The sequence below is a fragment of the Chelon labrosus genome (genome assembly GCF_963514085.1).
Source record: "Chelon labrosus genome assembly, chromosome: 19".
Taxonomy (NCBI): Eukaryota; Metazoa; Chordata; class Actinopteri; order Mugiliformes; family Mugilidae; genus Chelon; species Chelon labrosus.
In genome coordinates this window covers 16,798,458-16,810,477 of record NC_140352.1, presented here as the reverse complement: position 1 = coordinate 16,810,477, position 12,020 = coordinate 16,798,458, and the positions used below count along the sequence as shown (strand labels likewise).

The window sequence follows — 12,020 nt, the reverse complement described above, 5'->3', positions numbered from 1 at the left end:
CTGTTTGCTTAGGCTTGGTGGCAGAGAAGTCTTTGTGCTCTTTCGTTACTTTGACTTTTTGCACCTCTCTCTCTCGGTTTTCCGTAACCACAGGTAACCGCACAAACATGACCATCTCATCATCAGCTTTGTCTTAGATCTCTTAATGTCACGGAAACTGTTTTTTTTTTTTATGAAATATTCCAGCTGAGTTAACATCAGACTTGTTTAAAATGACACAGTTTCTTATATATTCACATTCAAACTCAAATAGCATCAAATTTTAAGCCCAAGTGAAGCAGAAAAAAAAAGATGGAGAAGGTGATGGGACGGCGGGTCCCAGCTGCTGTTATTCTTTCTTTCTTCAGCTCTCTCCCTCGTGTCTGTTTGAAGGACTGACTGCCTCATTTTCTCCATTCTTTTCTCCATATTTCTGATTCAGCCCACCCCTTTCAACATCCCACATCCTTCTCCCCTCCGCATGCAGAGGGGAAAAAACGCAGACTCCACAGTAATTATCCAGCTGGAACTGCTCATGGGGGCTATTCTGCTTGTATTAAATTCATTACCAACCAGAGAAACGAGACTCTGAATACTCCCCGAGCACAGAATGTGTTTTTCGAAGTTATTAATGTAACCCCATGATTGTCCGCTGCAGAGCGCCATCCTCAGAGCAGGAAGGGCTACGCTCCGATGCGCTCGGATTCGGGTCCGACTGTTTCATTATGTTACATTTCCTGACGATTTGGGAGGTAGAGGTCGAAAGGCTAGCATCTCGACCGGGCGGTTGGCAGTACTAAAATCAGCATGGCAACGGGTAAGAAGCGTTTGAGCAAATTCAGTGGAAAGCGCTCCTCCCTCCATCAGCAAAGAAGCCTCGGGAGGATTGAGTGATGCGGAAAATCCTCTAAAGAGTCCACTTTTCTGGTTTTCTCTTCCATAACAGGTTAGCTGTGGTAAGTGAATGGAAGTAATTAAGTGCAGGATCGAATATTCGCCCTCTTCTAGCCCATTATTTGGTCTCCACCAACTCCTGAGGGAAAAATCAGGCTCAGGAGAGATGCTTAAATCGGAGCTAATCGCTGACTTTGTCGTTCTCTTAGGAGCTTGTGTCACAGAACAACAATGTCGAGGAGAAATGTGAGAATCAGGACAGAGAAACAACAGTATGTTAAACTATAACAATCAGTGTCAAGGCTGAAAGAAACAAAGAGTGAATGTCTTCCAGTAGGCCACAGTGGACTAAAATGTCCAAATATTTTACTGCACGTCAATAGTAACACTTTTCTGGTCCCAAACAAAAGCTAGTAACTACCATTACCTACATGCACAGCTAATGTCAGTAACATATTGTAACCCTGGATTCTATGAGAAGAGGTGTAGTACGCTTGCTTAAAGCAGTATTGGATGTAGTTGTATTGGGTCTTCTCTATAGGGTTAACTGTGTATGGTACAATTGTGGATCTGCATAGAAGAAAATTACACGTCAGTCCAAGCAAAAATAACACATAAAAAGTTCTAGTCGAAGCTTAGGAGTCAACCTTTATTGATACTGTTAAAAAATCATGTCAACCAACAATAGAAAATCATATACGTCTTTCATATTTGGTTCAGTACTGCTGTTCAAACATGTAAAAAAAAAACACTGATTAACATAATGTATCTTATCTAATCTGTGTCATAAATCTCATACTGTCTGGTTGCACTGCAGCAGTTCCCTTTCAAAGCTCTGACCTTGCATCTGTGATGAGTATTATACACTCAGTTAGCGTAATGTAAAGTTGTCCCCCGTTGTCAACGAAGCACAACGTCAACTGTGCTTCTGAGGTTGGGAACGCATAAACAGCTGACTTTCCAAGGTCACATTTATGGTGGTACCACATGAATAAACCAACCTGAACTGTACGTAGCGACACCTTTGATCAGAAGCTATGTGGGTTATGGGAAATGCAGCCACATTTTATGCTAGAAATTGCTGTTATGTGTCATTTTATTTAAAAAGGTTATACCAAAGCATCACAATTTATTTATGTGATGATTTCCAACACGTGGCGCCTTGACATTAAAACTACATGTGGCTGGTTACGAAAGCATGTAACACAACGGTACAGGACATACTTGAATGACGTACATTAAAATGAAATTTTAAAAAAGTTTAAAGAAGTAGAAAATTTCCAGAAGGGACTGGATATAGAAGGAATACCAACGTTTCAACCTCTTTCTACACATGTAAGTCGGAATCTTTGAGTCATTGATAGGGTTGAAATGTACTTCAGCTCTACTTAGCTCAGGATGACAACCTGTTTCACAAACCTAATCATTTTTTTGTTCCCTAGCTGGATATGCAGTAACATATCTGGGTTAGGGAACAAACCCAACCCAATCAAGAGTTTGAGTTACAAGTTATTCTCAGAACCACCAATGCTCTTTAATATTCTGACCAGGAACATAGATGTTCCCTTCTTTTACGTAGATGTTTCAAATCTATTTTATTAATTATTTGAACTTTATCTGAGTCTAGTTCAACCCCAAAACAAAGGTAGGGTCAAGACATGTTGACAAGTTACTGAACTATAGAGCTCACAACCCTGGGAACACCCAGTAGAAAGTTTTACCTGCTAGCTAGGAGTAACTTGAATCCATTTCAGTTTCAACAAAATCATCAAAAAGTGTACAGAGGTGTTGAGAAACGCTGGTAAACCTTAAATGACTAAACTGTTAAGCTGTTGTGTAAATTCTGCACACAGTGTCCGTCTTGGTGGTTGGACACCTTGTCGATATTCAAGTACTCTCCTCTTTATCTGTCTGGGAGTAAAATAAATTAGATGCTCTTTGAACTGCCCTGCAGTTGCAATGTGACCGGTGCTGATATAACTGACATAAAATACAAATATTGGTATCAAAGTACAGTATCTGAATTGTGTGTTAAAACAAAACAAAACAAAAAAAAAAAAAATGCGAGGAGAGAACTGAACCTGATTTCTTGATGTTTGATTTCATGAGTTTCAATGATAAAATCAAATGCATACTGCAGTTGCTCAGCAGTCTATGTGCGCAGATACCAAAAAACAAAAAAATATATATATAGTGCTGTAATCTAAATTCAACTACATGAAAAGGTGGTTAAAGACAAAATCCAAAGCCTCAAAGGTATCAACCAACATAGCATTTAGAACACATCTTAAAACATATACTGTAAAACATACCTTCCTTACAACATCTGTACACGTCCCTGTCACTGAATGTTAAAAACACCGGACCACAAATCACGTAACTGTATCACTTTTTGTATCAATGAGTTGGACTTGGTTGGTTTTGGTTGTTGCTCGATAAACAAAACAAAGCAAAACTGTGGAAAGATCATCAGAAATGTACATTTTTAACAGCCAGTTTATCGACACCGTTAACATCACGGCCAATTAAAATTGCTTTGAAATCCAGTTCTCAAAACCTTTGATTCGTCACACAGCAATGGAGAAAAAAGCCAATCCATTCTGCTTGAAGTTTCACGCAGTTACTCAGATTTACCTACGACCTACTTTTCACCTCAGTCCCCAATAACAATGGCCTAACTCAGTAGTTGATAGAGACAACGAAGATATTTTATCCATTGCAGTATTCCTCTGTGGACTTCCTGTTCCTACGTGCTTTGCTGTCCAGCAACAATCCTCCCTGATCTCAGAAAAGAGCAAAAATATTTCCCCAAATCACCCCGTTCAACTGGTATGAGACAGAAAGTCAAGTCAAACTGCTAACACTCATAGTGTGTAGTAGAAAATTACATTTTAGGATGTAAAGAATTACAGAGAGCAGTGACGTCAGGTTTCATTAGGCGTTTCTTCTAAACTTTTTAATTTCTCCAGAATTCATTATGCAAATCACGGAGTGGATAAATGTCAATTAAATTTTCAATCTACACTTTGACTTGACGCTCTATCCCACACAAGAAGAGGAACACAGAACGACTGGGGTTCAACACACTGCTGACGTTTGGCTTATAGCAGGAGTATCTTTGGCATCGGCGACCACAGCCTTCAAACTGAAAGAAGCTGGTCAGCGGGCGGGCTGGGGTAATATCAATGTGATATCAAAGCGGGCGTGTTGGGAGGGGTGGTGGGATTTGTCTGTGCGATTCAGGGCCGGAGGCTGGGTGGGGGACGCGACGGCGGGGGGCAGGGGAGCCCCGGGGGCGTGCGGGACGGCGGCGGCCCCGGGGGCATCTGGCCCGACGGGGGTGATCTGGCGGGCGGGCTGGTGCAGGTGGGAGACGAGGGGGGGCTGCGCGGCACGGGGCGGTAATCCGGTGGTGGTGGTGAAGGCGTGTGGATCGGGCTGCGGGGGGGGGCCTTGGCTGCTGCTGCTGCCGACTCGTCTTTGACTCTGGTGAAGTTGATGCATCGACCCTAAAAGAAAAGAAAGAGGCTGTTAACTGGATTTAGTTGGACCAACACTGAAATATCTTAGCAGACTTTCACCGTCTCCAGAGGATCAAGGTGACATTTATGATTATTAGAAGGTTTATCTTAAAGAAATGTGCAGATATTCATACTACTCCTGTTTGTTCAGTATTTTGTTTCACGTCCCTTCCCTGAGCTGAAATTTGTTTTATTGCTAATTAGCATTAATTATGACTGTTAGCATACCAACTAGATGATGAGCATTATATCTGCTTAGTATTCTAGCTTTGTCACTGTGAACATGCTAGCATGCTAGCTCAAATCACTTAACAGAGCCTCTAATGTCACTGTAGACTGTTTGTCTCTGGCTCCGGAGGAAGGATAAAGGGTGGGGAAAGGAAGGGTCCCAAGCAGGCTGCAGGGAGATGTAGGGAGACGACCCTACTGCTGCCCCACCACCGAGAAACATCTGAGAAAGGTGGCTTCCGGCTGACGACCCTGCAGCCTGCACAATGGCGCCGTTGACATACAGGAATGCCAAGCAGGATGTATGTATGCATGCCACCCTAGAGAGGAGCATAGCTAACACATGTAGAGTTGGTTTAGATTTTGATAACGAAGCTACATCTGTAGTATAAAGATGCGCACAGGTGTCTAATCTAAAGTTCATCTGGGCTAAGAAGGCAGGCCCAACTCAGGTCACTGCTCTCAGTGCACCGTGTGGGTGTGTGTGACCAGCTGGTGTTTCAGATTACATTTAAATCCCTGCGTTTATGGCCCCGCAACAAATCATCCAATGTTCTGTGCCGAGAACTGGGACTTAACCAAAGTTCTCCAGGTCTTGAAGAGACCACATGGAGAGAGAAAGATTAGGGTTAGAGGCTGCTGTGTGTGCGTCAGTGTAACGTTGACTTATCAGACAGTAAAACAGATGGATTTATTCCTGCAGAAATCACACTTTGCTCCCGAGCAACTCGTTAAATTTTACACCAACCACAGAAATCAGCAAGTTCACAGAGGTCGGCGTTACCATAGGAACCCTACCCGCTCCATGATTGTGGTTGGCATTCACAGTGGAGAGAAGTAATGTTAATCTGCTAATAAGCAGTATCAGTGATCTGAGCCACAGGACCTTGGTTTTATATAGTGGAAAATGAACGAGCTGGAAATTATGTCACACATAAAGCTGAGTGGGATGAAGACGTCCTCTCTCACACTGACGCTGAATGTCAACTCTCATCGGGTCAGAGTCCGATTAAATCTTGAATGAAATCCGATGACAAGAACGCAAAACAAAACAAGGTAAATTTGTCACTGCACAACGACAAATGTCTTTGTCTGTAACACACACATATTCACACTGAGGCTACATTTGGCAGGAAATCAACAAAAACAGAAGAATCCAGCAGCAACCACCAGTTTCTGGTCTGTCACCACTTATCCAGCATTCCTCCATGTTGGTCAAGAAACCGAAGGTCTTTAAATTCTTCTCAACGGTTTTCTCGCCCTTCTTGCAATTCTTTTTGCCAAATACATGTATATTCACCGGAATAGTTCTGAATCTGGCTCCTACCCAGATAGGATCTACTGAGAGACAAATAAATAATGTGGTTTAGTGTGTATAGCTGGTGTGAATAAATGGTTGAATGTGTTATTTACAGAAAGAAACGTTCCTCTAGTTCCTCGGAACAGCTTCTCGCCGGGTCTGACAGGAAATGAATCTAAAACAGCAGATGTTGGAATCGTTTTTGTGGTTGAATGTTTCGATTTTAAGTGGCTGTCAATAACGACAACACAGCACATATAGTTCAAGAAAGACATTTACTATTCCACTGAGTCCATTTCTATATTCATTCATTCATCTTCTGTACCCGCTTGTTCCTGTTAAGGGTCGCGGGGTCTGCTGGAGCCTATCCCAGCTGTCATCGGGCGAGAGGCAGGGGTACACCCTGGACAGGTCGCCAGTCTATCGCAGGGCCAACATAGAGAGACACAGGGAGAACATGCAAACTCCACACAGAAAGGCCCAGTCAGCTCATGAATTCGAACCCGGGACCTTCTCGCTGTGAGGCATCAGTGCTAACCACCTCACCACTGTGCCGCCCCCCATTTCTATATGTCTATCCTAAATATGTAGCTGTATCCAGTATCTGGCTAACCTGCAGAAACACTGAAATCAGAGTAAAACAGCTGTTCAGCCTAGCAGCACCTCTAACGCTCACAAATTAACCTTTGAATGATTCAAGCTTACTACAACAACTCTGCTCTATGTGACAGCTAAGCTTAGCTTGGCTCTAAAGCTAAGCTTAGCTGTGGGACCAGTGGAGTTTGAACTCATATTTACAGATGTGATAGTGTTATTGTGCATTGCCCAAAATCTCTTGGTTTAACTATGTAACCAAATGACTCCACCTTGCTGTCATTAGCTTTATGACGTCAGAACAAAGTTGACTTTCACTGTACATAAATCTCAAAGCAAATCTGAAACTATTTAGATGCTGGGAGGGATAAATTATTAAGGAATATAAAATGTGGATCGCGTTTTTTTTAAAAATACAAGCTTCACTTCACGCACATCGTACAGTTAAGACCCAGCTGTGGTCTGAAACTCTGAACATTTTCCTGGATCACAGAAAGCCACACTTGCTTGTTCTTTCTCGCTGACCTCCTCCACTGTCTGTAGTCTTACCAAGGTCATAAAATGGTCTAGCCCAGGGTGAAATGTGTGTGTCTGCGTGCGATAGAGAAAGAGAGACATGGTCGGTTGGTTGGTGGAGACAGGCCTGGCAGTCGTCTGCCATAGGTATTACCTCATGTCCTTTAGCCCGCTAACAGCCTCTCTGGAGAGATGCGTGTTTATGTGAATGGGAGAGAGACAGAGGGAGAGGCAGTGTAGACCAGCTCCCCTTCATACTGTACACTAACATTACTGTAATGGATGTGGTTTGGTGACACACAGTTTCATAATGGTTAACTCCTTTTCCAAATGGGGATAAAGCTCAGTTAATACTACTACAATGGATCCATGTAGAGCTTTTGCTGCAGCGTTCTGTGAGAGAGCATTTATCCTTTACGTGCTGCTGTGTCTGCATTGTTCTGTAATTACGCTGCTAGAATGCTACTTAGCGGTTAGGTCAGCTTTCTGTCTCCTTCAAACACTGATTGGAGCTCAGACGCTCATGTTGGAGCTGGAGCTAATAAATGTGGAACAACATTTACTTTTACCGAAATCACTGCAACGCACAAAAGACAAAAGACATTTGAGTCTATGGCCGCTTGTCTGTGACAAAATGCATTTCGGACCAATCACAGCTGTGGAGGTCAGCGTTGCTGCGATGTGCAGTTACTCTTGTGGTGGAGGTGCACGTCAGGCTGCAGCGTATCCACAGCATAAATCTGACACAGAACCATAAATCTGTCTTAAGTATGATCTTAATTCTGCTAAAACACAGACACAAACCATGTCTCTGCTCTACATCACACCACTGTGCAGAGCCTATACTAAGCAAACAGTATAGGCTGGTGGGTTCACTGCTGTAATAGGGGATAGGGGGTGTCTTTGTTTAGGCAGAAACGAAACTTTTTGGTGATCTTTTGGGCCTTTTTTATGTCTTTATTTGATAGTTGCTTGTGGGGAGAAACAGGAAATAAGGCGGTGAGAGAAAGAGCTGGTGACAAGCAGTAAAGGACCATGCAGTGCGGACTGTAGCCTCAGTTGGTGTGGTGCTATCAGGTCCAAACACTGAAGCTACAGTCCTCAGGTTCAACCCCAGACTGAGCCCTTTGCTGCATGTCGTTCTCCTCTCTCACCTATAGCTTCTCTCTACTAAACACTATCCTCAAAGGCCATAAAAGTACTTACACATTTCATGTGTGCTGGAGCATTATTGTATGGAGCAATGGGTTTAATGGCTTGGATATACTCTGAATCAGTGCTGTATTGGCTGATGCTGCAGCGTAATTTTTAATAAAACTTATTTTATCACCATGAAAATCCTGAATGTATCATGAAGATGGATGTATTTTCTAGTGCGCACTGAAGCTACAAACTACTGAGTACAGTGTACAGTGCAGGACTGCAGCCAGGGCCGGTCTCAAGGGCGCAATTCAGCCGTAGCAATCAGTGTGAATAAAAGCCTGAATTCATTTCGAAGGTTTCCTAGTGAATCTGAACGTCTGCCAGCTTTGGACTGTGAGACGTTGCTCTAAAAGGTTCTGCAGCTTTTCAGGTAACACTTAAAAGAAAGAATGACGTGTTTCACTCTTGCTTCTGCTCTTTTCTCACTGAAATAAATCGTCACACTACCTGGAAGTGAGCCGACCTGCTGGCCCATAAGATGTTTCTGCCGCTACGTTACAAACCGCAAGTGACTCGAGGAGGCGACGTCATTTGGGTGGAAAAAGAGACAGGGTTTCTTAGAGAACAGCATCGAGTCATGTAGAGCCACTGCTAAAAGGTTTTCTGAGTAAGACTGCCAGTTTGCTCTGGTAAAGATGCTATCACGAGTTAATGATCACTTTTTTGTCGCATTTGTCTCAGAAAGCGCAGAAGGATTAGTCAGGCTGCAAATTCAACTCTGTACCTGTTTGTGGTGCCAAGAAAACATTCTTAAACGTGGCATTCCTGTTAAAAAGATCACTGGAAATTTCTGCTAATGAGGCAGGATTTTAACTAGTGCTGGAGACGGGGCCCGATCAGCGGGAGAGTCAGCTGTAGATAGGAAGGAGGAAGGGAGAGAGGAGGAGAGCACTGATGATTACAGGAAATGCAGAGGACAGACTGAGAGAGGGGAGGAAAAGTAAAATATAAAAGAAAAGAAAAAAGAAAGGAGAATGTGAAAAAGGATAGACGTCTTAGCGCAAGGCTGTTGTTGGACGTAAGAGTTTTTTGAGCTAAAAGCTAAGCTTGCAATGCTAATGTGAACGCAATATTATGCTAGCATTGCCAAGCTAACATGAGATAATGAATGCACTGCTAGTGGGGCTGAAAAACCAAGCACACTATATCATTTAAACATCAAAACTGTCTTTGTTGAGTGTGTTTGAAGAATTTAAAAGATCCCCGGAGAGCTTTCCATACTCAATAAACTCCCATCTTCTCTCAGCATTCAACCTAAACCCCGATGTGGGGCTTTTAGATAGAAAGGCAGTGGGCATTAAAACTAAACCATGTGGCCAATGTGTGAAGAAGAGAGAAGTTTTACCAGCTTACATGCACGAACACATCAGAAAACACTGCAGTCGAGCCACAAGGATGTGAGCTGTGGTTCTGCTTTTTATCTGATTTATGGCGTCTAATGTGAAGCAGGTGTGAGAGCGAGGCTAGCTCAACGGGATGGAATGGGCCAGCGGAGGTGTTAGCCAGCACAGGAACACCAGGAGTGAAAGAGACGGACAGACATGTGGCAGCGGGGTGAGTAATCGGCGCAGACATTTTTAGACGCTTTTCAAACTGCGCCACTCTGGAACATAATGTTGGGTTTTCTCACTCTAGAGAGGATTAACGCACAACTTTGGAACTGCAGCATTAAGTTATGTGTTTTGTTAAGGCTTCTGTGTGTTAACCCTTCCACTTTAACAACTGGAATTGAGAAGCTTGTTGGGCTGGTGTCTTTTTTAGCCAAATGCTTATCAATGCCATTGAGCATTTACGACCTCATGATGGTACCATATCAGAAGCTAACACTAGCAGACCTGTCCTTTCCCTTAGTGGATTTAGAGAACTTTACATTTGAACCTCATAAAAGCCTCTTCCTTTGTAGCGCTACACAAAAATCTAGCCTCTGGCTAGTTTGTCCTAAGCAGCTAAACAACATTATGCTGGAAAAAACGGTTAAATCATACATGTTTCCATATCATAGCAAAGACTGAATATTTTCCTTAAAATAAATGTCTCATAAGTCACTATATACACCATACTCTGTGCCACTTTAATGGACAAACACACACATAAAACCAGGATGAAGTGGCTCAAACTATAACAATGTTGTTTCTTTAGTCCCAGATTTAGTATCATGATTAAGACCAATTATAGCTAATGTTAGCTATGTTAACTATCTAGAGACGAATAAATCTGCCACATCTGCTGTTCAACTTTTACCCATTTCCATCTGAAATCAAAGGTCATTGTTTCAAAAGTGACTAAGACATTTGAGTAAATGTAAATGTGCCACTTTTTTCATTAACCAACAAACAAAGCAACAAATCCAGGTCCCTTTGTTTTAGCTTTTGTTTTTTAGATATACCATGACCTGGATGACAGAGAATGTTCACAGCAACTCATATCATCACAAAATGTGAAAAACATGATTGATGCTTAAAGATGGAGAGAAAAAAGAGAAAGCAAAAGGAAAAGATAAAGAGAGTGATGCAGCTGAGGGTCATCACAACATGAAGTGGATAGAGTGGGTGTGTACACGACTGCTGAGACACTTACGTGGTCACCGGGCTGAGGTCTCATCAGAGAGACCTGGTCGTACCCGCGGCGAAACAGAGCCCAGATGGCATCCAGTTTACCCTGCACGTGACAGAGGAAGGGGAGAGCTTTAACATGTGGCCACATCTGGACGTAAAAACTCTCCAGACTGCAATCCTTGACTCAGTAAAAGCCTGTTAATACTGATTTTTCTGTATCAGCGAACATTCGGTCTGTGGTCTTCAATCACAACCAAGAGTCTGCAGGTTTTAATCCCAGAAAAAACACTAGCGCAGCTGATTCCACCGATTAGTTCTTTCCTTCTTTGGTTGAAGCTGTTCAGCCCCTGATTAGTCATGAAGACTGTTGGTTATATTTTGGTCTCTTTCCCACTTTCCCACCTTTTACAACGTAAATGAGATGAGACGCCAAGATAAAATATATCTTGATATTTAGCAGGATCTTAGATCTAATTCACAGGAAAGACATGATGATCCCAGATAAAGCAATGACAATAATCCAGTCTGTATTTAACTTTTGACAGAGCTGGAGGGCAAATGTTCTGAGCCTAAATCGGATCTAATTCACCGTGAGTAAGAATTTGATATCTTAAATCAAATCATTTGTCAAAAGATGTTCAAGTGTAGAAACACAGAGCTAAATACAAACTTCTACATTCACTAGTCAGTGCACTTAGAGCATTTACCACCCAGTCAGTGTGCATATTCAGTCTTCAGTTCATACAGTCAGCTTTTTTCTTACACTGACTGTTACTGAATGAATGAACAGTGTAAAAAATCACTATGAACCACTGCAGTGTCTTTTAGGTTGTATTCAAAATAAGCAGAGTATCCAGATAACAGTACTGTGCTGTATGAAGGACCGGCGTCGCCACACAGAGGTGCATTGTAGTGCACGATTTAAACAAACTGTGCTGGCGGAAAGTCTAATAATCTCTCACCGTCTGCAGTGCGTTAGATTACTGTGGTTATGTGTGCGCATTGATAGCTGTCTGCTTACGTAACCAGTGATACCTAAACACGGACGGAGCAGGCTGCCGTCTTGCAAAACTTACTCCACTTGTGGTGACTTTCATGTTCAATCTTTCAGGCTTCTCTGTGGGTTGGGAAATTTCCCTCACATTTAACTCAAAGGGAAGAACTCAAAAAGTGGTCAGAGTGTAAACAAGGAAGATATCTGAGGTCCTGAAAGTCTGATGGCAAAGATGC

The 12,020-nt window shown here is 42.6% G+C and overlaps 1 protein-coding gene across 1 annotated transcript in view; it reads right to left on the bottom strand.

Annotated features, from left to right (window-relative positions):
* Positions 1–1,501: 1,501 nt before the first annotated feature.
* antxr1c (ANTXR cell adhesion molecule 1c) overlaps positions 1,502–12,020 on the bottom strand; it is a 33,830-nt gene continuing 23,311 nt past the window's right edge. The window contains exons 17-18 of the mRNA XM_084567465.1: positions 10,813–10,893; positions 1,502–4,382 (exon numbers count right to left, since the gene is read on the bottom strand). Coding sequence (XP_084423591.1) covers positions 4,113–4,382; positions 10,813–10,893 — 351 coding nt within the window. The 3' untranslated portion in view covers positions 1,502–4,112. The remainder of the gene's footprint in view (positions 4,383–10,812; positions 10,894–12,020) is intronic.